Source organism: Rhinatrema bivittatum, chromosome 4, assembly GCF_901001135.1.
Source record: "Rhinatrema bivittatum chromosome 4, aRhiBiv1.1, whole genome shotgun sequence".
Classification (NCBI taxonomy): domain Eukaryota; kingdom Metazoa; phylum Chordata; class Amphibia; order Gymnophiona; family Rhinatrematidae; genus Rhinatrema; species Rhinatrema bivittatum.
The window spans coordinates 442,405,656-442,433,436 of record NC_042618.1 but is presented as its reverse complement, the minus strand read 5'-3'; the positions used below and the strand labels follow the sequence as shown (position 1 = coordinate 442,433,436).

Below are 27,781 nucleotides of genomic sequence, written 5' to 3'. Positions count from 1 at the left end.
ACTGCCAGAGGAAATACTACCTACCCACCCACTTCTCTAGGATGTTCCCAGCGGGTAAGTTCTAGGGCCTGTCAGTGGCTTCAGCTGGCTCCCCAGTCTAGCCCCACTACGGGGTTTTGACTGGCTGCGAGGGAGCATAAGCCAACTGTCCAGCCCCTCGATGTGAGGCCCTCCAGTCAGAGGCTGGCTGTGTTTCTTCCTGGACCATTGGCCCAGTGTGATCTCAGTCCAGTGCTTCTGTCAATTGTTCCTCAAGGGTACAGACTGAACTTCCTGGGTATCCCTCCAGACTCTCCCCCCTTGCCCCTCCTGGGGTCAGTCCTTGCATCAGGAAATACTTCTGGTGGAGCTTGCCGCCCTCGTGGATGCCAGGGCCATCGAGCCTGTTCTGCTGAATCAGCAGGGGCAGGGTTTCTACTCCAAATATTTCCTGATTCCAAAGAGAACAGGGGAACTCCATCTGATTCTAGATTTGAGAGCCTTGAACAGATTCCTAAAAAGAGAAAAGTTAAGATGGTCTCTAGACGCCCTGATTCCCCTCCTTCAAGGAGGAGATTGGCTTTGCTCCTTTGACCTCACTGACACCTATGCCCACATCAAGCTCTTCCACAGTCACAGGAAGTACCTCCAGTTTGTGGCTGGTGAGCAACACTTTTAGTACCGGGTGTTGCTGTTCGGCCTGGCCTCTGCCCTCAGAGTCTTCACCAAGGGTCTGGGAGTAGTTGGGGCATACCGGTTTGGCATGCAGGTGTTCCCCTATCTGAACGATTGGCTCGTCAAGAGCCCACCTCAGGAGGGAGCAGCGTGTTCCCTGCGCCTGACCATTCGGGTGTCAGAGTTCATGGGATTTATTGTCAACTACTCAGTCTCACCTAGACCCATTACGCCAGTTGAACTTCATTGGTGCTCTCTTGGATACCGCTCAGGCCTGAGCATATCTTCCACGAGAGAGAGTGAGTATGTTAGTCTCAGTTATGGGAATAGTACAACAGAACCAACAGGTTTCAGCTCACCGCATGCTACGCCTCTTGGGACACATGGCCGCAATGGTCCATGTTACCCCCTTTGATAAATTGTATATGCGCAGAGCTCAATGGTTCCTGTGGACACAGTGGCGGCAAGCCACCCAGGACCTTCATGTCCTCCTCCACATCTCTCCACCTCTCTGGGACTCCTTGTCTTGGTGGGAGAGTCTGGTTAATTTGGAGCAGGGGATGCCTTTTCAACCTCCTCCTACCCAGATTGTACTCACCACAGATGCATTCAACCTAGGGTGGGATGCCCATGTGGAGGGACTCCGCACCCAGGGCATTTGATACGCTCAGGAAGCAGTGTCAGATCAACTTCTTGGAGCTCCGCGTGATTTGGTACGCTCTCTGGTCATTCGGCGATCACCTCTTAACAAAGCGGTCCTAATCCAAACCGACAACCACATGGCGATGTGGTACATCAACAAGCAGGGAGGCACTAGATCATTCTTCCTATGCCAGGAAACGATCCATATCTGGAATTGGGCTCTACCCCCAGGGTATGGTCCTCCGAGCCATGTACCTAGCTGGAACGGAGAATGTGGTAGCGGACAGGCTGAGTTAGGCCTTCTATCCCCAAAAGTGATCCCTGAAACAGGAGGTGGCAAACTAAATCTTTCGCCTATGGGGGACCCCAGATGTGGATCTGTTCGCCTCCCCCTGCAACAGAAAGGTGGATCAGTTCTGCTCTCTGTACAAGGGGATGGAAAACCATCCTCAGATGCCTTTGCCTGTCATTGGGGCAAGGGACTTCTGAGGGCGTTTCATCCACTTCCTCTGGTGAGGAAGACTGTTTTGAAGCTTCAACAGGACAGGGGAGCTATGATCCTCATAGCCCCTCACTGGCCATGGCAGATCTGGTTCCCATTCCTGCAGGACCTCTTCCTCTGGGAACTGATCAGTCTGGGAATGTCCCCAGATCTCATCATGCAGGATTGGAGCAGGCTATGCCATCCCAACCTCCAGGCCTTGTCCCTGATGGCCTGGATATTGAGCAGCTGATTCTGCAGCCCCTTGACCTCTTGGATGTGTCTCAAGTCCTGGTGGCTTCTAGGAAGCCTTCTCTAGGAAGTCTTATTATGGCTTGAAGTGGAAGAGGTTTTCCGTATGGTGTGAATGCCACAGCTTAGATCTGTTCTACTGCTTCACGCCAAAGCTACTTGATTACCTTCTGCACCTATCAGATGCTGGCTTGAAGACCAGTTCCATCAGGGTACACTTGAGTCCCCTATCAGTACATACCAGCAGGGTGTGGATGGTTTGCCCATTTCTGTGCAACCCGTAGTGGGACGCTTTATGCAGGGTCTTCTTCAGTTGAAACCCCCCCCCCCCCCCCCACCCCACAGCCTCCCATTGTGTCCTGGGGCCTCAGTGTCGTGTTGGCCCAGCTCATGAAAGCGCCTTTCGAGCCGTTACGATCTTGTGACCTCAAGTACCTGACCTGGAAGGTCATGTTTTTTAGTCACAGTCACATCAGCCTGCAGAGTTAGTGTGCTACAGGCCTTGGTGTCTTATCCGCCCTACACGAAGTTCTTTCATGATAGGGTGGTTCTCCGTACGCACCCCAAGTTCCTACCTAAGCTGGTGACTGATTTCCATCTTAATCAGTCCGTCCTACCCTCCTTTTCTTCCCAAGCCTCATTCACACCATGGCAAACGGGCTCTGCACAGCTTGGATTGCAAGAGAGCGTTAGCCTTCTACCTGGAGCAGACAGCAGGCCATGAAACTTCATCTCTTTTGACAAAAATAGATTGGGAGTTGCATTGGCTAAGCAGACACTCTCCACTGGCTGGCAGATTGCATCTCCTGCTATGCTCAGGCGGGACTGCACCTTGGGGGTCATGACCAAGGCTCATTCTGTTTGAGCCATGGCAACTTCAGAGGCCCACTTGAGAGCGGTCCCCGTGGGCAAGATCTACAAGGCTGAGATGTTGAGTTCTCGCCACACTTTCCCCACTCACTACTGTCTGGACGGGGATGGCCGACGCGATAGCTTTGGCCAGTCTGTCCTCTGGAATCTTTCAGCTGTAAAACCCAACTCTTCACACCTATGGCGCATTGTTCGGGTTCAGGCTGTCTCCCTCTGTTGCCAACAGCACCTGTGTTGTACCCGTTGGCACTTGGTTAGGTGTCTGGTCTTGCTTGTGGTTAGGGAACCGCCTGTAGCTAGGGATTCACCTATGTGTGAGGAGTACCATCCTGCATGTCCTAGGAGAAACCAGAGTTGCTTACCTGTAATAGGTGTTCTCCAAGAACAGCAAAATGTTAGTCCTCACAAAAACCCGCCCGCCACCCTGCAGAGTTGGGTTTTTCCTATGTTTTGTTTCCCATAATTCTAGGTTACGAGACTGGTATGCTGACTGTGCCAGTCAAAGTTTCTAGAAACTGACATACCTTTTCTGTGCCGGGCTCTATCTGATGTCATCCATGTGTGAGGACGAACATCCTTCTGTCCTAAGAGAATACCTGTTACAGGAAAGCAACACTGCTTTGTATATTATTCCATGTATTAATACAACAAATCTTGATGTAATGTTTCTTAGATTTCAGTGAAGTCACAACTAAGAGGCAAGGACCTGCCTGGGATGGAGTAGAATGGAACAACTGATTGTGAGAATGAAAGGTTGTGTGTGTGTTTGTTATGGTTTCGAGGTGTTTGAGTGGATTCTTGGGTACTGCGGAGATGGCCACTCCCACGGGGCAGAGCCCCATGAGGAACCGCAGTACTAGGTTAGACTCTATACACGCAGACACAGAGAATTCGTGTTTATTATACAGCTTGGTGGTACTGCCCAGGGGTGGCAGCAGTGAGGTAACCCCAGGTCCAGGGGTCCTCGGCAGAAGAGACCCTTCTCACACTTCAATGATGGTAGGTTGCGCTGGGTAGAAGAGAGTCCCGGATGTAGACTCGCAGCGCTGAAGCTGGAGGTGAGACAAGCTGGCAAAGTTAGTTTACTCACTGAATAGATAGCTGTATTTGAAGATCCTGGCAGGCAGAAGTAGTTGCTTTGCAGGTACCAAGGCAGGGAGAGCAGGCCCTCGAGGAGCGAGTACCCGATATCCCAGATAGGCACCTGAAAGAAAGCATAGGGCCCCCGAGGAGCGGGTACCCAGGTTAGAGGTGAATGGCCCCGGAGGGCAGAGAGAACTTTGTGGTAGCAAGGAAGCGGCAGAGTAGCTTAGACCGGAGGCAGTCCAAACCTTGCCAACTCAGTTTGTTAGCAAACAAAGGGCAGGCTAAATACCTGGATGTCGTGACGTCAATCGGAGGGGCCGCCCCCAAGGTTCCCGCCATGACGTGGGTAAAGACGAGGATGGCGTACACACACCCTAGGAGGCCCTCAAGAGAAACATGGTGAACATCATCACCTTAGCCTTTCCGGGGACGCCGGAGAGAGCGGCATGACCACGCGGCAGCAGCCATCTTCCCAAGGCTTGTGGAGAGAGAAGGAAGAAAGGTGAGGCACAGAGGTCAAAGCCGTCCGAGACCGGACGCAAAAGTGTGTTTCGTGGACTATTGAATAAAACAGATACCAGAGGCTAAAATCTTTTAATTAGGCCAGTTTAGAAACAATCAAAAGAAATCCAGCATATGGCAAATGTTGTTTGACTTTTGTAAGCCATTGAACGATGTTTGCAATTACTGCATTTTCTCTGTGCTCTTCACTAAAATGTTTAAATGAAGCTTCTGCCCTTCTCCAAAGAAGTCAATCACACCATCAGATTGTGCACTTGGCACACTCTCAGTTCTATCTTACCTTTTATCTTTATTAGTGTACCTATATATTGGCATGTGCTAAGGCTCAAGATGGTTTATAAGAAAACATTCACACAGTCACCCAGACAAAGAAAGCAATAACACAGTAAAATGAGCAAGATCTAAATTTGCTACATTGGATTAAATACAACAGCTAAAATGAAAAAATTTGCATAAAATCATTTCACTGCTAGAAGTTTCATAACTAACTTTAATTAAAAGCACATTCTCATGCTCCATGTCTCACTGGGAGTTGAACCCAAGATCAAATACTGAATTCGGTTCACAAAGGTGAGACTGGGGGGGATGAGGGTGAAGATCTCCCGTTACTTAGTCTTACAAGGAATGATTTGCCCTCCTCAGTGCTTTATTGGCAGTCACCAGTAGCTATTTGCTATTCCGCACATCTAGAAATACATTTTATCCATCAGCTGAACGAGCCTTTTGGCATTTTGTTTTAAGTAACCGGTACTAGACTGAAGAGCCGTCAAAAACAGCGTGACCTAACTTGCACGTCTATGCAAACTGCCGTCGTGCTTTGATTCATTTCCCCCCACGTATGAGGGAAGTCTAGACTTTCTTCTTAGGTCCATGAATACTTTCATGGGTTACCAGACACCACTCATTTCCAGCCTAAACTTGTGTGCGTTTTTTCTTAGTAGTATTGTGCTTTTCATGCACTTATGCAACCTTGGTTCCTGCTTTTGAGACAGAGGTGATAAATACAATTGCCAGATCAGTGGGCCCTAAGGAAAAAGCTACAATACTGTGTGCTCTGACCTAGGAGATTTGGTGCAACCTTCCTATTGGGGATTGTTGGGTACAAGTGACATTCCTATCCTAGGCAAGGCATCAACTGAAAACGCAGTACTGAAAGGGTCCACCTCACAGAGAATCTGTTTCAGCATTTGGACTGCAATTAGGACAGGAGAGAAACTTTTAAGAAATGCAGCAAGATCATGGATGGTGTTCTGGCTATTCTAAAGCAAAGGTTCTCAACCTTGTCCTGGAGACGCACTTCACTGGTTTTGATTTTTAGGATACCCATAAGGAATATGCATGAAATAGATTTGCATGTACTGGTGTCCAGTATATATAAATCTATTCATTATGGATTTCCTGAAAACCAGACAGGTGAGTAGTGTCTCTAGTACAGAATTGAAAACCGCGGACCTGAAAGGTTTAGTACCTGAGGAGACGGAGCAAAGTTTTCCAGTGAAGGGTTGGATACAGTGTATGGCGTGTGCGTATGGAATATGCGAGGTGAAAAAGGTTGGTGAACATGAGGAGACCGGCAGGAGGTCAGATTCCAATGAGTGAAGGGTGAGAGAGAAGAATTGGCATCGATTTTTAGGTAAGCTTTCCTTACATGTAGAGCTACAAAAACTTGTGGCAAAGGGGGAAGAGAAGAAAGAGCTGAAGATGGATATTAGTTGGTCAGGAGAGAGAAGGTAGATAAAATCAAGCAGAGAACCAAGAATAGGGTTATGGGGGGGAGAGAAGCCCAGGAGTAGCGCGCGCACACATGTTAGACATGGATTGTAGTTGGACGCAAACCCATTGATCACCCTCACTAATGAAGGAGCTAGGGATTAACAAATCACATGGTCTGAAGCTGAACATAGAGGACAGTGTTGCCTTTGGAAGTTGTTCCATTTATATAAAACCCTTTTGAAAAATGCAGGCAAAGGTGATTTTGTTCCATTATGTCTTAGGGTTTGCTCTAGAACTGTAGCCAGCTCTGTGTCAGTCATGTGATTGTCTCTGGATGCACATTCTTGTAAGAACCCTAAGCTTTCTTGAATATGGAAGCAGAAATGTTGGGCTGTGCTGTCCTGATGGCAGAGGAATTTACACTAATTTAAGTGTATACTATTACGTGAATAGTATACACTATTCATGTAAGCACCTGAAAGAAAGCTGTTACAGTAAGCTGTGGATCTCTGCTTGTGATTATTTTGGAGATGATGATGGAGGAATGATAACATTTTGTTATGGTCACTTATTATGTTGCACTTGGAAAAACTTGAGCCAGTTATAACTTAAAATCCCAAAATAAAGTTATGAAGATGGGAAATGTTTACCCCATTAGGGATTTCCTAATTAATAGCCTGACGGGGCCCTCTTCAGTTAAGCATCATTTGGACAGAAATATGTTATGCAAAAGGAGCGCTGCCGGTCGTTTTGGAGGGTGCCCCCAGCCAGGGAAAGAGCCTCCGAATTATTTTTAAGTGCTGCAGCGGCAGGGCTTTCGCGCCGGCAGGAATTTGCTGCGGCAGTGCGCCCTCTTCCTTCTCTGGCAGCGATCGCGTGGTGCGCCCCTCCCCCCCCCTGCTTCTTCCCACGGTGTGTGCTGCTATTTTTAGGATGACAGACAGGCTACTAGTGGAGGCCTGTCGGGCCTGTGGCGTTTGGTCGGCCTCCCTGGAATCCTTTTCCCTCTGTATGGGCTGTGCAAGAGGGGAGAGGGGGCTTCCTTAAGGCACCCAAAGTCACGGCGAACTTGGCTGGCTGCGGCAGAGTCGGGGGCACTGCATGGGGAGGTCGCCCTTCCCCCCCTCAAGGGGACCGGGTTGCGGGGGTTCCTCCTTGGGGCTCTAACAAGTCTCCTTCGCCTCCTTCCCCTGCCATGCAGCCTCGGGAGGAGGGTCCAGCTGATTCAGGCCCCAGTAGTCCCGAAGGAGCCTCGGGAGCCCCAGGGGGGTTTTCAGCCGAGTTAGTCCTGTTGCTGCATGAGGCATTCCTGGCTGAGCAGGCGGGCAAGCGACCTTTTATGGACAGACCGTCGGGCTCCGCTAAACGCGTGAAGGGACCCTCAGGGTTCCGCGGGGACCGTCCCAGGGGCTTCGGCCAACGAGTTTAAATTCCAATTCTGAGGAGTCAGATGATTCTCAGGAATATGACTATGATTCTATGGTGGGAGATCCGGATGCAGATCCTGCGGTGGGGGATGGGGACGACCCTCACGATCCAGGGGACCCTAAGGCAGATCAGGGTGCCTCTAAGGGCCTGGAAGCCGACGGCGATGACCCGCAGGTGATATGCCTCTTTAAGAGGGAGGAGCTTAAACCGCTTATCCCCCTAGTATTGGAGGAGTTGGGGGGGATCAAGCTCTTTGGAGGATTCAGATAACGAAGGTGTTAATCAGGTGCTCGATGGCCTTCGGAGACCTCCCAGCGCCTTTCCCATTTCTAAGAAGGTCCAGAAGCTGATCAGCCGAGAGTGGGATTCTCCAGACTCTGGACTGAGAGTGGGTAGAGCCATGGCAAAGCTGTATCCATTGTTGCAGGAATATTTGGATAACCTCAAGATCCCAAAAGTGGATGCGGCAGTTTCGGCGGTCACCAAGAAGACCACCATCCTGGTCGCAGGGGCCTCTGCCTTTAAGGATGTTCAGGATCGGAAGCTAGAGGTGCAGCTCAATCGGTTATTTGAGGTGATGGCTATGGGGCTGCAAGCGGTGGATTGTGCCAGTCTGATGCAGCAAGCCGATTTTGTGTTGGCTACAAAAACCGCAGGAGCAGTCTGCCTCTGGAACTCTGTCCCCAGCCCAGGCGGGAATCGCCTATGGAGCTAATGCCTTATATGACCTAGTGAGGACTACTGCTCGGGGCATGGACTTGATAGTAGCGGCCAGGCGTCTCTTGTGGCTGCATAATTGGGTGGTGGACCTTTCATCGAAATCGCAGCTGTGTAATCTGCCCTTTAAGGGCAAACTGTTTGAGGACCTCGATCGGCTTATGAAGTCATTGGGGGGAGATGAAAGGCAATAGACAGCCGGAGGATAGGAAGCCTTCTCGGAAGCCTTTCTCCACCCGCTCCCATTATCGGGACTGGAGGCGTTTTCGTGCTGGCTGGTCAACAGGGCCCTCTGTTCCGAGGCAGTCTTCCAGTAGATAGCAGTCCTTTCGAGGATCTAGGAGAGCATCTAGAGGGGGGGGGAGTCCGCCCAGGGTGCGGGTGGAGTTAAGCCCTCCCTTTATTACTGTTTTTAAACAACTGACATAAAGCATTATTACACCCCTTCATTTCAGGCAGAACATACACTAGTATCACCAAGGAAAAATAAACATTAGATAATGAAATATTAATAAAGTTCTTCACATTTTAACACATTTAGTATTATATTTCCAAAAAACTATTTCTCTCTGCTTGTTTTTTACCATGCAATCTGGGGAGAGCAAGCACGAAAATTGGAACAAAATGTAAATACAATTTCTTATACAAACATGAAAAAGAAGGAAGTAGCAAAGGTACCTAATACTGGTATTTTCAAGCGGATCTGCCCTTGACTCACTTCTTGAATTCAGGAATAATTCCAACTGATCCGGCTCCATAAACACATATCTATTATTTTCTATTGTAAGTATACATTTACATGGAAACTTTATCATTATTTGCGCGCCTGATTGCTGAGCTCTGGGACAGAAAGTCAACATTTTTTTCCTTCGCAATTGCGTTGGTCTCAATGTCCGGATAGAGCCATATCTTTTCTCCCAGATAGAGCTTATTTCTGTTACGGAAAAAGTTCTTTAAGACCATGTCTCTTTCAGCAGGTACTAAAAACTTCACCAGTAGAACACCTCTTTTCTCAATTTGTTCCTCCTGGGATGTCTCAAGGAAGCCAGACAGATCCTCGAGTGGGGACAGTGATTCCGGACGCTCCCCTCTGCCTCCATCATCCTCCACTGCACCCCCACTTCTCTGAGCTGCCCCAAATAGAAAATATGCCTTCAAAATCATAGGCAATTCACTGCTAGGAAAAGACAGAACTTCCTGAAGGTATTTTTTGAGCTGTTCCTTGGGAGAAATTATCTTGCATTTGGGGAAGTTCATTATTCTCAAATTATTGTATCTGAGATTGTTCTCCAGGCTTTCCAATAGCTTATCTATCCTCGAATCCCCCTGAATCAGGCCACTTTGAATAACCTTTATCTGATTTATTTGGGAATCCATTTCCTGAATTTTAGTAGAATTAGCAAGAACTACCGGGTTCACCATGTTAAGTTGTTCTTGAGAGCCCTTAATTATTGTTGTCAAGGAAATAATTGCTTTCTCTAATAAAGATACAGCGTTCCATAAGGCGTCTAAGGTTACAACTTCAGGTTTGTTTAACATAGAAACATAGAAACATAGAAATGACGGCAGAAGAAGACCAACCGGTCCATCCAGTCTGCCCAGCAAGCTTCACACATTTGTTCTCATACTTAACTGTTTCTCTTGGCTCTTAGTAACCTTATGTTCTAATTCCCTTTTCACCCCCACCATTAATGTAGAGAGCAGTGCTGGAGCTGCTTCCAAGTGAAATATTAAGTTTGATTAGTTGGGTAAGCGGCAGCATAGCTCTCTGCCATGAAGCAGAGGGCAATGCTGGAAATGTGTGAAGTATCAGTTTTTCTTTTCCCCTGTCATTGAAGCAAGGAGTCATGCCGGACATGCACCGAAAGTGAAGAATGCCTTGAAAGTCACATTAACTATCATCAAATATTGAAAAGCCTAATAATTGGTAATACCTATAAGCCCATGAACCCATCCCTGTTTTTTTTTCTTTTTTTTCTTTTCTTTTTTTAATTGGGAGATGGATGCCCTTCATCCTTCTACTCTGTGAAGGTGGACACCTACCACCGGCCACTGGCATCCCGCTCCGTTAATGCCTCTGGTATATTTACTGGTATGTTCTGTGTAGTATTTTCCAGCTTTCTTTGATCCGTCTGATTCCTTCCCTGAGCAGTGATAGATGGCAGCAAACTGCCCACATCACTCAGTGCTCCGATATTCAACTCCCTCAAGGCGATTAAAGTCTCCTCGCCTTGAGTCTGCCCCATCGCTCCCGCAGCTGAGCCTGCCTCGAGCGCTTCCTCCACTTGAAGCAACTTCAGCTTCAGGGTTTCCGCTGACCCGAATGCTGTGACATGGGCAGGGGGGGAAGGTGTAACCGGTGCTCCAGGGCTCAGATGTTTCGTCGAGTAGTTCGGAAGCTTGCGCCACCTCCCGCTCTATAGCAGACTCTCCTGAAGTCTCCCCCACTGTGGAATAGAACTCCCGAATTGTCGTCTGTATTGGGGTAGGCTTAAGGGGGAGTCGAGGTTCCCTCCCTTACCTTCCCCTTCCTTTTAGTATGAGGCATTTTTAGTTGAAAGGAAATCCAAAAAGAAACGGCAGTCGGGAGCTCGTTTAACCGCGTCCTTCACGGCGCCCAGAGTTAAGCCCTCCCAATGAGATCAGGCAGGTCCACTCCTCAGCTCTGGTGATCGGGGGCAGGCTGTCCCTGTTTCACGAGGAGTGGACCAAGATTACCTTCGACCAGTGGGTGCTGGAGGTTGTCAGAGACTGCTTCGCCTTAGAGTTTTCTCATCCTCTTCCATCTGTGGTTCTGGAGTCGTACTGTCTTTCCCGAAGCAGGCAGCAGTTCAAGAGACTCTTCAGCGGTTATTAAGCCTGGAGGCGGTGGTTCCGGTACCGGTCTCCGAGCAAGGTCTGGGTAGGTACTCCATTTATTTCATAGTGCCAAAAAAGAGGGCACATTTTGGACCTTCAGAAAGTCAACCAGAGTTTGAAGGTGCTGCGCTTCCAGATGGAGACATTATGCACCGTGATTGCGGTGGATCGAAAAGGAGTTTTTGGTGTCCTTGGATCTCACCAAAGCTTATCTTCATATCCCCATTCGGCAGGAATACCAGAGGTTCCTCTGGGGCAGCACTTCCAGTTTCAGGCCCTTCCCTTCAATCTGGCCACCACCCCTCAAACTTTCACAAAGGTGATGGTGGTCGTGGCGGCAGCCTTGCGGCAGGAGGGAATTTTGGTGCATCCATATCTGGACGACTGGCTGATCAGAGCGAAATCACAGGAGTGCGTGAGGTCCCTCTTGGAGTTGTTGGGCTGGATTGTCAATTTGCAGAAGTCACCTGGTGCCTTCACGATCCTTGGCATACTTGGGAGCCCGCTTCGACACTCAGCAGGACAGAGTTTCTCATGGCCCACAGGGTGAACAAGATTCAGGAACAGATAACTCGTTTGCTTCGTTTTCTGCTGCCCAAAGTCTGGGATTACTTGAAAGTTCTGGGATCAATGGTGTCCATGTTGGAGCTGGTGCCTTTGGCGTTTGCACATATGCGGCCCCTGCAGAGAGTGACGTTGTCCCGCTGGAGACCCCCTGTAGGAGCAGTATTACCTGACTCTCTCTCTCACGCCGGTGGCCAGGGCCATTCTTGCCTGGTGGATGACAAGGAGCAGTTTGGAGAAGGGGATGCCCCTCAAAGTCCCGAATTGGATTGTCGTCACTACGGACGTCAGTCTTCGGGGCTGGGGTATGGTGTGTCTGGGCAAGTCGGCTCAGGGTCTCTGGTCGATGTCCGAACAGACTTGGTCCATCAATCGGTTGGAAACGAGAGCGGTCCGCAGGGCCCTGTTGGCGTTCCTACCCTTGGTTCGGGCTCGCAAGGTGCGAGTGTTCTCGGACAGTGCGACCACGGTGGCCTATATCAATCGCCAGGGGGGGACAAAGTGCCTCACAGTGGCTCAGGAGGCTCAGTTATTGTTTGAGTGGGCAGAGCTCCATCTCGAGGGGATTGCCGCTTCCCACATCGCAGGAGTGGACAACATCCAAGCGGATTATCTCGGCCATCAGCAGTTGGATTCGGGGGAATGGGAACTGTCCTCGGAAGCCTGGGACCTCCTGTGTGCCAGGTGGGGGATTCCTCAGTTCAATCTGACGATGAGTCTCAACGCCAAGACTGAGAGTTCTTCAGCCGCTGAAGGGAGATGAGGGCCGTAGGGCTCGATGCCTTAGTGTGCCAGTGGCTGACTGGTGTGTTCTACTGTGTATCGTCCCTCCATGGCTGCTCATAGCACGGGTGCTCCAGAAGAATAGAAGCTCATTCGGGGCTGGTAGTTCTGGTGGCTCCAGAGTGGCCATGTCATCCATGGTTTGCAGATCTGCTGCATCTGGCGGTGGACGGGCTGCTCTGCCTGGCCCACTTGCGGCACCTGCTTTGTCAACGTCCCATATTTTCGGATCGGGCGGATCGATTCTGTCTCACGGCCTGGCCTTTGAGAGGCGGCGATTGTGTTCAAAGGGATATTCTGAACCGGTGATTATTACCCTCCTTCAGGTGAGACATCCTTCTACTTCCCTGGCCTATTCAAGAGTATGGAAGGTTTTTGGGACTTGGTGTGAACAGGGAGTGGATCCCCTTAGGGCTTCCGTACCGTATATCTTGTCCTTTCTGCAGTTGGGCTTATCCAAGGGCCTGGCCCACAGTTCAATCCGGGTTCAAGTTTCAGCTCTAGGTTGTCTCAGAGGGAAGGTTCAGGGGCAGACTTTGGCTGCCCATCCGGATGTGGTCCACTTTCTTCGGGGAGTTAAGCATCTACGTCCCCCTCTTCGCAATGTATGCCCGGGATGGAATCTCAATCTGGTATTGTGAGCACTCTGTGAGGAACCTTTTGAGCCGCTGGGTCGGGCGTCTTTAAAGATTCTGACCTTGAAAACTGTCGTCTTGGTAGCCAATTGCTTGGCTAGGAGGATTTCGGAATTGCAGGCGCTTTTCATGTCGTGATCCTTTTCTCTAGATTTCGTCTGACAAGGTGTCCTTGCAGCCTGTGCCTTCGTTCCTTCTTAAGGTGGTGTCTGTTTTTCATGTGAATCAGACGGTAGAGCTGCCAGGTTTTCCGGATTGGGATCTGGATTCCTCAATGGGGAGGGATCTCCATCTTTTGGATGTGCGTCGTGTCTTGTTGTGATACTTGAAGGTCTCCAACTCTTTCCGACGCTGTGATAATTTATTCGTCCTTTTCGGGGGATGCAAAAAGGGTGAGAAGGCATCTATAGCTTCTGTGGCTCGTTGGTTGAAAGAGACTATCTCCGCTGCCTATGTCTCCAAGGGCCGTATGGTTCTGGTGGGACTTAAGGCTCATTCGACTCGTGCTCATGCGGTGTCGTGGGCCGAGTGTCAGCTGGTGTCTCCCGTGGAGATATGTAGAGCCGCAGTTTGGTCTTCGCTTCACACTTTCACTAAGCATTATCGTTTGGATGTGCGGGCCCCGGAGACAGCACCCTTTGGGGAGAGTGTCCTGCGAGCAGGTCTTTTGGGTTCCTGCCTGGTTTAAGGGGGCTTTGGTACATCCCACTTGTCTGGACTGATCTGGGTATGTTCAGGAAAGGAAAATTTTGGTTCTTAACCTGCTAATTTTCGTTCCTGTAATACCCACGATCAAGTCCAGAGGCCCATCCTGGATATCTGTGCCGAAAGACTGTTTGTTCTGCTGCTGGGTTCTTATTAGCAAAGCAGAGTTTTGCTTCTCGATTTTGTTCAGATTTTTTCACATGTTAGTTACAGTTGAGGTTTTTTAGTGTGGCTAGCCAGTCCAGGGGTATCCATCCTGGGGACTTAGTTTGCCCACTGGTTTAATTATCTTGGCTTTGGTATCGATCAATACTGAGGGACTGCAGGTGGCACTCTTATAGGTGGCAGTGCCCAAAGATTTTGTTCTCTACCTCCATCTGCTGGTAGGGATGAATAAAACCCACTTGTCTGGACTGATCTCGGGTATTACAGGAACGAAAATTAGCAGGTAAGAACCAATTTTCCTTTGTGCATCTCTTTCAGCAAAAGCCTCTCTAAAAGTGAAGTCATCATCTGTGGGTGAAAATGAAGGCAGAGCTCCAAAAACTGCCGTAGCTCTAGCATGTATTTTGCCTTTGATAAAAGTGCAACATTTCTATTCAATTTTTTTCTTTTCTTCCACTTGATTTTATTGCAAGCATGGAAACTTTTATTTCTATTTGGGGAAAAAAAATATATTGATGCCAGTTTTGTTTGTTTAAATTTTAGCAAGGAATTTTCACAAAACTGGCTGAAATCCTGAAAAGTCCTTTTACATCTCGTGGGCAAACAGATGATCAGATTCACCGGTTGGTAAGTGTCTGTCTGAATAGTTTTTTTCCCTCTTCTGCTTCATGTGTAGCTCGTGCTCACGTTTGGCGCCGTGAGGTTGGGCATCGATGGTGCCCAGTGGGAGAAGCTTTTTTCGACCACTTTGCCCCAGAATTCTTCAGTGCATCGGGTCCGTGCCTGGTGGTCATGAAACTCCAAGTTTTACTGGTTGGTGCTACTATCGGTGAAACACACAGAGGATGTAATGAAGGTTTGTACCGGGTGACGGTGCAGTCACTGAGCAAATTGCGCCCACTTCATGGGGAAGCACTTTATATTTATCACCTGTAACTTGTAATTTCTTGGCAGCCTTTGGAGCCTTCTAATCATTGTAGGGTCCTTCATGCAATTTTTTTTTCCCAGAATGGAATTTGTCCTGCTTTAGATTTAGTTAACTATTTTATGTGTATTTTACAATATCGTGTAGCTGGTGGATTTTTTTTTTTTTTAATTATTAGTCTGATTCCTTGTTTTCTTGCAAAGCTCAAGCACATTTTGGGGGTGTACAGTGTGGGCGTGTTTCTGTTGTATTATCCTTGATGAAGGTCCTCATTTAGGGGCCGGCAGGTTTGGTTTTATGCAGAGGTTTAAATGAGCCTGTTCCTTCTGAATTGTGCTAGTGCCTGTGCTTTGCTGTTAGTACTGCTGCTCATCCCTTCTTTACTGATGATTATCCTTTAGATTGCCAAAGCCTTTTTTTTTTTTTTTTTTTCTAATTTTTTTTTGGCTGTGTCTCCTCCCCGGGTGACTGGATCATTTAAGCCTCCATGTCTAGCTTTTGTTTTTTCTTTCTGCAACCCACACTTTCCTTACTAAGCAACGTCTTTAAGACAGAAATGCAAAGCTGGTAATGTGTATGAAAATCTTTGCCTCCTCTGACATGTTGCCAGCCACGTCTGATGTTTTAAACAGTGTTAGCTTCGGGGGAGGGGGAATGAACAACGCTTCAGTCTTTTTTTTTTTTTTTTTTTGCATCTACACTGATAACCTGTTTTATTTCCCTTTCCCCTTTTCCTACTGTAAGGATGTTGGATTTCGGCTTGACTGTCTTTGTACCATCCTGCAACAGGAAGCTCTGCTACAAGAGGATGTGGAGCTGATTGAGCTGCTCAACCCCAGTATCCTGTCAGCTGGACAGCCCCAGCAACCGGAAAGTGGACACCTTCCCACCCTCCGCTCCCTAGCAACCCCTAATATTTGGTACTGTCCAGAGAGCATCTGTTCTGTCGCTGTTTGCCTAGACCCTTGCCATGTTCTCTCGAAGCTGGAGAGATTTCTCTAGCCCGAGCTGTAAGGGGTCACACGTGGTGCTTTCTGAATGCATGGCTGGCGTTGGGTTCAGGTGCATTTGAGGCTGGCAGTTCCCATTCTTTAAAAAAAAAAAAAAAAAAAAATATTTTATCTTGTCTAGTCAGCATTGGTAACAGCATGAAAGGGGGCAGAGAGGGCACGTGTAAAACTAACCCGTCAGATGTTGTGGCCTTTGTTTTTAAATGAAAATGTTTGACCGTGCAGAGCTTGCCGAGGTGGCATCAGAGGTTACTGTCACCAGGAACAGGTAAAGCCGATGAAGGATAATTTTAAGTGTGAGAGTGCACCAAGTGAGCCCAGTTTCATGCTTCCAGAAGCAGATAGGCCTTAAGCCTTCAGTTTTAGTTCCAAGACTCTTACTTTAGGTATCCTCCAATTAACGTCTTTTTAGTACCAAGTTAGCCATGCCTTCACTGCCACACACGGGTAATAGTTAGAAACCGTCAGCCCTGGGCCAGCCCGATGACCCTGTGGCAGTGTTGTGTTCTTCCATGTGGAAGGTCCCCGTTTCGATCCGTGTATCGGCTCTTGCGTGTTCCCGGCTGGCCCGGGTTGGGTATGCTGCGGGGGTGGTGTTAACAGCCCCTGTTGGGGGGGTGGGATTCATAGTCCTTGTAAGGGTGACACCCGGTGGCTGCATTTGGAGCTCCGTTCCGGGAGGAGCTCCCGACCTCAGGGCCGTTGCCACAGTGGGAGGGTCAAACTACTTAAAGGGGAGGGGATTCCCTGGATGGTTGCACATGAAGGCTCTTGGCACTAGGATCATGGCACCAGTTCTGATTTGAGCTGGAAGGAGAAGGCTAAGAATTAATTACAAAGACTGCCCTACATCTTCTGGGTGTGTGTTTTTTTTTTTTTTTTTGTTTTTTTTTTTCCTTTTTTAATTATACTTTTCAGTTTTATGGTTTGTACTGCCAAGTAACCCATGGATTATTTATTGTACTGCAGGTTGCTCAGCACATGTCGAAGGTTCTAGTAACCCAGTGAAAGCAGGAAAGATGGGTGGGGGTTCTTTTTTGATTTAGCTGGAATTTTTTTGTTTTACATCGCATGGTGCAAAGTGCAGCCCGTTGGAAGGATAGATCTCAGAGCTGATAATTCGGCTCAAGTCTCTGAATAAAAGTATTATGGCCAAACAAGTAACATACGGGCTGATACAGTAAAGTCCGCGGGAGAGCGGGCCTCTCCCAGCACGCGCACAGGCCACTCTCCTGTGCGCGCGATTCTGTATTTAAATGAGGCCCGGCGGTAAAAACGGGCAAAAGGAGGCGCTAGGGACACTAGCGCGTCCCTAGCGCCTCCTTTTGGACCGGAGCGGCAGCTCTCAGTAGGTTTGACAGCAGACGCTCAATTTTGCCGGCATCTGTTCTCGAGCCCGCTGATAGCCACGGGCTCGGAAACCGGACGCCGGCAAAATTGAGGGTCCGGTTTTCAACCCGACAGTTGCCGGCCGACTTCTTTTTTTTTTTTTTTTTTTTTTTAATTTTTTTTTTTTTTTTTTTACTTTTGGAAAGTTTCCAGACCTCAGACTTAATATTGCCATGATATTAAGTCGGAGGGTGCACAGAAAAGCAGTTTTTACCTTTAGCGCCTACCTTTTGGGTAGGCGCTAATTTCTGAAAGCAAAATGTGCGGCTTGGCTGCACATTTTGCTTTGTGAATCGCGCGGGAATACCTAATAGGGCCATCAACCTGCATTTGCATGTTGCGGGCGCTATTAGGTTTGGTGGATTGGACGCGCGTTTTCGGCCCCTTACCTGAATAAGGGTAAGGGAAAACGCGCGTCTAGTGGCGGTTAACAGTGCGCTCAGTTGGAGCGCACTGTACTGTATCTGCCTGACAGTTAATACTGGCTCAGTTCTGCCATCATTTTATAATGCCCGTTTTACCTGACCTGTGCAGCTTACAGCTCCTCTTTCTCTACCTCTCCAATGCAATGGGTCATTGTGAGTCTTCTCCCTTTTCACACAGGGATGCGTCGGTGCTGCTCGCCTTAGTCAGCTCTTTGGCCCTACTAGAGTCCTGGAGCGTTTCTTCCTGGGCGGTGCGCGGTCCCACTCTGTTTGCCTTAGCTGTCTACGTGGCCTTGCGAGCAGTGAAAATATGGAGGTCGGCCAAGTTGCAGATGACCCTGCGAAAGTACAGCCTCCAACTGGAAGAGACCGTGGCCAACAGCCGAGCGTTCACCAACCTCGTGAGAAAGGCCTTGCGCCTCATTCAAGAGACGGAGGTCATTTCCAGAGGCTTCACCCTGTGAGTTGGCATTTCCGTGTGTCTGCGTGCCATCCAGGATGTAGTGTCTGTCTTGTTGCACTGTGTGTTTCTTGTTACATGTGGATCAGGTCATGGGACTTGGAAGAGTGATGATGCATATCATGTTTGTGATTGAACGTATATGCTATTTCTCTAGACAGTGTTCCTAGACTGGGTGCTTTCTAAGCATGTGGTTGGTCTGAATATTGTGAAATATGGTAGGCAGATGAACTTAGCTGCTGCTTGTCATTTGTGTGAGGTGAAGGGAGGTCTGGACCAAGCAACTATTTTGGGGAAACCATGGCAAAAAATACTTTGCCACTCATTTTGAATATAGTCTCATAAAATTGGCATATATGCATGTAAGTAGTGTATATGCACATATATGATTTTGGAAACAGCACGAGTACATGCATAACATGGAAAATGGGGCAGTTTAGAAGCGTTCTGTGGTGGGGTTTGAAAGTCCACACAAGCTGTGTTTTTTCGTGTACAGTACTGAACTTGTCCATGCATTTTCACATCTGCTAACTTTGTCATGGAAGTAAAATTGGACTTGTCTTTTTGGGTGGAAGATCTGGGTTAAGTGGTGGTAGGGGGTTAGGGTGAAGTCCTGGAGGGTGAGGAGGAACTGGTAGAGTTGTTGGTGAACTGGTGGTTCCAGGTATGCATGCAAATAAGAATTTTGCAACATATATACATGTGCTTTTAGAAAATCTCTGTGTTTAACTCTAGGATATGTATAGTACCATAGGAAAAGCTTTGCGACCTAATAGACCAGGCCCTGAACACAATTATTTAAACATGCATTTCAGATTTTGCAGAATCCAGAATAGATTTCTTTTTTAATGCAAAATGCTGCTACATTCTCATTGGTTTCAGGTAGTGCATTCAGAATAAGCCTCCCACCTCTGTCAATAACCTAATTATCTGGGCTGTCAACAAACTTGGATGAGGGTTGCATTGTGTTTAATAATTATGCCAACAGCAATGGCCAGTAACAACCATGCAGGGAGTGTGCCTGTCAATTTTTAGGCAACATTCAGTTTGAAATGGGCAGAATTCAGCTTGAACAAATTTGAAAGGCTCCTCTCTCAGGTTTGAGGTGAGCCTTCTCTCTGGCACTGGACTGGGGACAGCCACAAGGATCCTTCTAGAACAGAGCAGAAATTCTATTGGTCTGAGCCTCGAGCAATAAAGTGGCTGGGCAGGGGTGTGTGCGTGCGCAATAAGGAGAGGAAGGTAATCATTTCAACCACTCCCCATCCCTATCGTGTATTCACTCTTTACCAGAGAGTGGTTATGAACAATTGTGTTGTCAGCCATTATAGTCAATTCGAGTAACTGTTTTATAAAAAGTTACTGGGCTCTCAAAATGGTTGAGATCCTGACTGCAGCTGATCCAGGGATAGAGTCAGGCTGTCTTCCTAAAGTTGGGAATTACATTTAAGTGGGGAACATAGGTGGTTGAAATGTTTTGTAGGTATTTTTGCCTTCCTCTGAATCACCAAAAAAAAAAAAGGCTTGCTCAAACTTGACAACACTAGTCCTTGCTCTCTTCTTCCCCTGCCCCCTCCATAAAAAAAACCCCTAGACTAACACTCTGCATTTCAGACTCTCTCTCTCAGGGAAAGAGGCTGAACTACTAAATATATAAGAGCATGCCATACTGGGTCAGACCAAGGGTCCATCAAGCCCAGCATCCTGTTTCCAACAGTGGCCAATCCAGGCCATAAGAACCTGGCAAGTACCCAAAAACTAAGTCTATTCCATGTTACCATTGCTAGTAATAGCAGTGGCTATTTTCTAAGAAAAGCAAAAACGTTTCTATTAAGCTTCAAAAATTTACTGTATTTGAAAAAACCTCCTAACATTTCGAGGCTAACTTTCAATAGCCTGGATAAGTCAAATGCTCACATAAGCGGGCCCTGGGATATTTTTTTATAAACGTGGCAGGAGCCTCTGTTTGTTTATAGAACACCCTGAAAGTGCGCGCTTAAGTTCGTAATGCAGTAACGTGCATTTTATAAAAAGTAACACAAATTTCCTATGCATATAATTACAATGTGTACATATAATAAATATAAATTTTAATTATTTAAAATATTTTAGCCTGCTATGTTGCCAGTTCTAGGTAGGTAACAAATTAAGGAGCTCACCAAGAGCCAGATGTACTAAAAGGGTTTCCCCATTTTGTTGCTATGAGAAAAATGTCTAGTGCAAGGGTGGCCAACTCTGGACCTCGAGAGCCACAAACAGACCAGGTTATCAGGATATCCACGATGAATATGGATGAGAGAGATCTGCTTGCACTGCCTTCATTGTATGCAAATCTATTTCATCCATATTCATCGTGCATATTCTGAAAATCTGGCCTGTTTGTGGTTCTCGAGGACCAGAGTTGGCCACCCTGGCCTAGTGCAGCTGGGGCAAAGGAAGACAAGCTAGCATCATTGACCCCTAAGTAAGATGGGTATGTGTAAAGCATGAGGAGGTTGTTTATTTAATTGGGGCTGGTTTCATCATTGTGGACAGACATGTTGAGCATGCCATACAACTTGTCTGTCCTTGTCACCCATCAGTGTCATGCCATGTGTGAGAATAAACATTAACCCACAAATATTCCCTTCGGGGCGGTTTTTGACCCTTTTAGAACCCATTCTTATGCTTGTTGAAACTATCGGAAAGAGAGTTTACTCTCTTTCCTTCCTCTACATGTAACAGTACAAAAAAAACAAAGACCTTTTTAGACTTCTCCTTGCTTTATGAAGACTAAAGATTCCAAGCAACACCTGCTTTTCCAGGCATCACTTAGATTGTAAAAGCTGCATTGCCCTTCTCTATTGTGTGCATCCTCGTAGAGGAGAGAGACAGGACCTGTTATCCAGGCCGTCTGCCTTGTATTCACATCTTTTTAATTTTACAAGAATATGGAGCATTATTTAAAATAAACGAATTAAGACATTTCCTAGTGAACATTAATTGTAACAAATATGGGATGTAAATGCTGGAAGGCAGTTTGCCTTGTAAGACTGATTTCTTCTGTGCCTTCACAATTTGATTTTCAATACTACTGCTACTTCTAAAGTGTTACTAGACATACACATGTGACAGTCCTTGCTTCATTGAGCATAAGGTCTAGTCACGACAGATATGACAAAGTCTATAACAAGTTTATTTAATGTAGAGAAGTGATTAGAGTATAAATGGAGCTTCAAAAACAGTGAGATTTAGACTGGATTTGAATAGTGCCAGAGAGAGAGCATGATTGGTGGACTCAGGAAGTCTGTTCCAAACATACAGTGCAGCAAAGTGGAAAGCACAGAGTCTGGTGTTCTGCAGTGGAGGAGAAGGGCACAGATAAGAACAACCTGCCTGATGAATGGAGGTAACGAGGAAAAATATATAGGGAGAGAGAAGAGGGGTAATGAGAAGCTGCAGAATGAATGCATTTTATAGGCGAGTAAGAGAAGCTCAAACGGAATGCAGAAGCAGCCAGGGACCCAGTGTAGTGACCTGAGAAGAGGGGTTGCATGGTCAAAGCGATGTAATGGAAATAGCATTTATCTGTCAATAAGACTGGTTCTATTTAGACTTGTAACTTGCCTGCTCAGTGATTAATGCTCCAAGCGAAGAACAATAAAATTTAAAAACACAAGTTGAATATTATGAAAATATTGAAAACACATTAACATAAAAATAAATTTAAGATTGTATTTTGTGCAAAGCAGACCCCCTGATGTTGGCTATATGGTCTTTTGGACAAATAGATGCTTTTTACAAATTTTAAAGCTTAGAGCACAGGTTTATCAGGCGGTCACCTGGCTACCACAGCCCCTGATAAATTATAAGGGTCTGCTGCTGTTACAATTGACAATTCATTGCCATGACATTGAAAAGTCTAAAAGTTGACATCTATAAAATCCACAAGACTCATCTCCACCACCAATAGGGCCCTTTCCCTTGCAGGCCCTTCCCTGTGGAACTCCATGCCACTTGACCTCCACACCCACCTTTAAAAAGAAACTCAAAACCTGGCTCTTCCTCCAAGCACACCCCCAATCACCTTCACCACCTATAAACACCTTAACCCAACCTCCATCTAGTACTAGTACTAACACCCCTACCACAGGACCTACACCCATCCCCTCAAGACAACCACAAACCCCTCACTTATCATGCACACAATAATCTATCTCTTATTAGCACCGTACATATCTTCTTACCCCTTTCACTGTTGCCCTTGCGCATTTTCAAATATTGCACACAACCTATGTACATACCACTTGTTCATTGTTTCCCTGTACATATTTTCTCCTCACGTTTCCGTCTTCACCCCCCCCTGCCCCCCCCCCCTTTGTCTCGACCACCCCCTCCCCTCCCTCCCCTATTTATTTAGTTATTGATCTGTTACTATGTTCTAGGTTACACAATGTTCCTTGTAAAGGCTTTGCCTATATTTATCCTTGTTTTAAGTTATCTGTAAACCGGCACGATGTGCAAACGGTTGCCGGTATATAAAATTAAATAAATAAATAAAAAAAATAAAAATAAAAAAATAAAAATGATACTTTGGGACATCTGTACAGATGTATCACATTTTACTTTTCAAGTTTGCTTGACAGGGTCAGTGCTGCTTGCCCCTACGATAAATCTGGCCAGCATCCCAGCCAGCATCTCTTCGGGCTGCGGAAAGCTGTCTATAGGTCTGTGAGAGCCAACTTTCGAGCTTCAAGATCTGCCACCTTGTATATGCTGAAAAAATATCCTTTTGCCAAGGAGAAGAGCTCATTGTTCCACATGTGTGGTTATGGATGACAAAGTCCTTGAACAATGGGCGCGTTTGAGCTCTGCTGGGTTTTGCATTCCTTACACTCATTGCAAATTTTCTCAGGCAGTTGCTAACTTGGATGTATTGTCTAGCTTACCTTGTGTTAATAGGTTTTTACTCTATGCTGTATGAATACAGTGCTATGTGTGGTACTGTTCTGCCTCTGTTATAAATAAAAAGTTAAAGCAAAATATTGTACAAGGTGGATTATGGGACGAGATGTTAAACTTTGAAATAATACAAACAGGTCAAACAGTAGAGGGGAGAGAGGACACCCCTGCCTAGTCCCGTTTGAGATAAATAAATAATTCAAGCAGAATCCATTGGTCAACACACTAACCAAGGATCCAAGTATAGGGTCCTGATCCGCCCTCTGAACCTAGCTGGAAAACCAAACTTCTCTAGAAGGGAGAACCAAAAGAAAAGGGCAACTTAGGTGTTTAAAGGCTTTTTCTGCATCTATTGCTACCCCTAAACCCACCTCCCTTTCCCTTTTAGCCAAGGGCACTTCCAGGTGTTAGTAGTGGACAGCCTGCCCTTAATGAATCCAGTCTGGTCAGTCCCATTTAGACAGAGCATTATAGTCTCCAACTGGAGTTGGAGTACTTTAGCCAATATTGTAATGTTGGTGTTGAGAAGTGAAATGGGACAGTAGGAACCTGGATGTAGGCTATCCTGTCCCTGTTTGTGTATCAACACACTGGCAACGGTCAGATGCTTGTCTACCTCTGGAAATGTCTGCTTATGATCAAACATCCCCAGTAAGGTAGGAATCAACTCTTGAGAGAATCAGTTGTAAATGACTAGATGAGCCATCTGGCACAGGGCTTTTTCCATTCAGTAGCCCAGCCAACGCCTTGCAAACCTCTACAAGTGTTATAGGAGCTGCCAGCTTGGGTGCCTGCCTCTCAATATACCAGGGAGCTCCACCCCCACCCACATATTCATTGATATCTTCTAAGCTACACTTCTCCACTTTAGCATAGAGTTCTTCATATACTCTTTGAAAGAGTTAATGGTCTGCAAATAGTGAGAAACCTTACCCTTCTTTGTTCTTATATTATGAATCAGTGTTTGGGCTGCTGTCCTCCTGAGGGCCCCTGCTTTATTTTTGTGCTCATTCATCTCTTGGTGAGAACTGAAAAGATCTCTCTGCCATCTATTTGCCGCCGCTGAAGCTCATATCTGGCCTTCTGTAAGGATATATTTTGGAAGCGCAACTAGCCATGTGCTGAGCCTCCAACTGACCGATACGATGCTTCAGAGACTGTTCTCTTCTCAGTGTCACCTATTTAAGATGGCTGACTTACTGGCCTCCAGCCCCTGTGAGATCTTCAGAGGGGATAGGCCTGCGTGATGGTCAGGCATCTGACATACCAGGATGTCTAGCTTACCTGCAATGTGAGAAACGTCTGCCGCACATAGGGAAAAGTCTATGCAGCTCTGGAAGAAGCAAGGGAAGTCTTTGCCTGTGAGGCATTGGACCTCTGATGTATCCATCAGAGCCAGGCAGCTCATCAGGAGTCTGAGCCCCTCTGCCTGGTGTGTGAACAGCGGTCCTGGCTAGGGTCCAGGCAGGTGTTCCAGTCTCTCCCCAGGATCTATGGCAGTGATGGGAAGTTCTCCAAGAGTCCTGCCCGTTCCCTATAATACTCCCTCTGCTGCTCATTGGGACCATATACAGTTACCAAGGCAAATCTCTTCACACATGCAGCGCATTCTAAAGTGAGGAATCAGCCGTCTGGCTCTATTGGCATTTTAGTTACCTGCATAGGGAAGGCTAGGATGCAAGCTCCACCTACTTCTAGTGTTGCAAGAAGAAGAAAATAACCCTCATCCCACCCATTCCTGCTTGAGCTTGGCATGCTCCTGTATCATTCAGATGAGTTTCTTGGAGGAGCGCCACCATTACGTTACTCAAGGAAGTCTAGTATTCTCTTGCGCTTCGTGGGAGAACTAACTCCTCTTACGTTGAGAGAGAAGAAATTTGCCACAGTGTTAGCCGTAATTACGCTTTAAACATGAACATACTGTAGCAGTGCACCACTGTACCACCTCCCATAAAACCCATGCGCACACTCAACTTTCCAATCCCCATACAATGTCCAGACCACAAATTTAATCCCAAACTCCAGCTTGGCTGTAAGAGAATGAGGGGAATTTCCATCCTGCAATATCGTCTACCCCTCAGCTCCCCTTCCCCCCCATTGAATAGCACATCTGAGCTGTAGCTGCCATTGAGCCCAGAGGAACAATAAACCATCCTACAACCCTGAGCACGTCCCCCCAAACCTCCTCCTGCCCTTCCAGAATCACATTCCCTGAAACCACCACTTATCTGTTATGTAATAAGTCCAAAGCATCCTTCCAGCAGTCCAATCCACATCCAGGACAAAAACACACAGTCTGACGTGTTTTGTTTTTTTTAATCCAATATGCTGTAAACTTTGCCTGTCTGTAACAGGTCAAAGAAGGCATTCTTGACATCAGCGAGTTTCCCGCCACATAGAGGGATGCCCATGTCCAGCAGTTGCTCGTTTTCCTGGATGTAGGCTCCACCAACCATTTCAGCGAAATATATAGTAGCCTTGGCAAGGAAAACACAGTTGACCATCACAAAAATGAACCCTTGTCTTCCCACCTCTGTATCTCTTAAAACTTCCTCGCATACAAAAACCCTAAGTAACCTAACATCCCACGTCACCCCTGTCTCTGTGTACCTGTGCATTTACTCAACTCCCATTCAGAGCCAGCCACCTGTGCATATAATAAAGTGGAACACATATAAAGGATATGTAGTAGCAGGGCTCAAGTGCCATTGTTTTCTGCTTCTCCGAGCTGAAGCAGGAAAAGGCAGACTTCATTAACACCATCGAATCCTGAGACCTTGCCTTCATACTACACTCTCAAACACGCAGGGGACAGCATTGAGTATTGCATGTCTCTATTGCAACTCTCTTAATGTCGGTGAACTCCTCTTCAACTGAAAAGTCTTGAAAGAAATAAATTCTTCAGCCTTGATATAGAAAACGTTTCCTTCTGGCCTCTAAAATTTTATTTCTCACCAAACTGGGATAGCTTCAGTATGATTGCCTGAAGCCTTCTACACTCTGCAAGAACTGGCACCAGGGCCCAGTTGCATGCACGGTCTTCAGTCAGGTTGCAGGAGCTCAGGAATCTATTGGAGCCAAGAATACAGCCGGATAGTTTCCTTTCACTTTCACCGGTAAGCCAGCTATCGGAAGGTTTTTCCTCCTACTCCTATTCTTGTTTTTCCCTGGGGGTTGGGTTTTTTTTTTCCCTCCCATCTGCTGCATTACAGCTCTATCACATCCACCATCTCACTAGGCAGCGTGGCACCCAGGGGTGTCTAGTCTCCCCATGCCACTTCTTCAAGGACCTGAGGTTTTTCCAGAGTCTACTATTGGCTTGTTCTCTTCAGCCAGACCTCCTGTTCTTCCCCCTCCAAAGCATTGGAATGGACTTTTCGGCTTCCTCCTTCACTGTTTAGGGCCCCGATTTCAGTGCATGGGATCAAGAAATTAATAATACCTGGAGGAGAGTGGGAGCTTACCAGATCAGCAGCCACCTACTGCTAGCACATCCTGTGACCACCAACCACCCCACCTTGTACAATTTTTTTTTTTTAATTGGGGGGGGGGGGGAAGGCAAAATAGAAATATTTTAAATGGAATTCTAATTCCTTTACAAACTAGAGGGTCATTTATTAAATTGCATTAGGGCATTATCGTGAGCGTTATGGCATTATCGCGTACATTAGGCCCTAACGCATGCGATAAATACCACATCACAAAATGCATAAGGCAAATTTGAAAATTGTATTCAAGTGGGAGGAGTTTGGGCAGAGTAAATGGAAATGAGAGCTGGTTAACGTTGTGTGTGGGATAACGTAATACACGCTATCGTGGGATTTAACACCAGAAATAGCTACACCTTTTTACTGAGCGTTATGCCTGCGATAGCTGGGTGTTATGGCCAAAATGGGATTTATCACAAATCCTGTTTCGGGGGGGAGAGGGAGACTCTGTGGGGGGGTCCACTGATTTTTGAACTCTTTATACCACTGTAAGAGGGGCATTATGAACTCGGGGTGAGTTGGGTTTTGGGGAGGGCAGTTTAACATGCATAATCATACGTAAGAACAACACAGTTACCATCGGTGAAGATTTAATGTGATTTGGAGAGATGAAAGAAGAGTAGGTTTTTGTACCCTTTCATACCTCCAAATCACGTTAAACCTTCACCGATGGTAACTGTGCTGTTCTTACGTATGATTATGCATGTTAAACTGCTCCACAAACCTCCCCCCGAATTACTAGTGCCCCCTCTTAAAATGGTATAAATAAAAATGTGACGCATGTTGCATTAAAATACCTATGCGATGTGGTACCAGGAAAAAGTCCCTAGCCACGCCCCTTTTTGTAGCACGGGTGTTATTTTTGGTATATTTATTGCAAAATGATGAATCTAGGCCCAAGACACTTAAGCATAGGACTATCGTGTTAAGACAGAAACATTTGATCCCTTTCAAACAAGGGCAGATATTTATACATTCATTCTGACACTGGAGTAAAAGGATTTTATTTATTTTATCAACCCACAAACCCTTCCTGACAGATCAACTGTAAATAGACTTTCACAATG

The 27,781-nt window shown here is 46.7% G+C and overlaps 1 protein-coding gene across 2 annotated transcripts in view; it reads left to right on the top strand.

Moving 5' to 3' along the window:
- The window catches only part of VEZT (vezatin, adherens junctions transmembrane protein), an 85,947-nt gene that overhangs the window by 11,976 nt on the left and 46,190 nt on the right, over positions 1–27,781 (top strand). The window contains exons 3-6 of one of the 2 annotated variants that reach the window (XM_029601597.1): positions 14,620–14,703; positions 15,746–15,921; positions 18,004–18,285; positions 22,911–23,048. In XM_029601597.1, the coding sequence (XP_029457457.1) occupies positions 14,620–14,703; positions 15,746–15,921; positions 18,004–18,285; positions 22,911–23,048 (680 nt within the window). Of the gene's footprint in view, positions 1–14,619; positions 14,704–15,745; positions 15,922–18,003; positions 18,286–22,898; positions 23,049–27,781 lie in introns of both variants that reach the window. The other variant, XM_029601596.1, reaches the window with a different exon arrangement.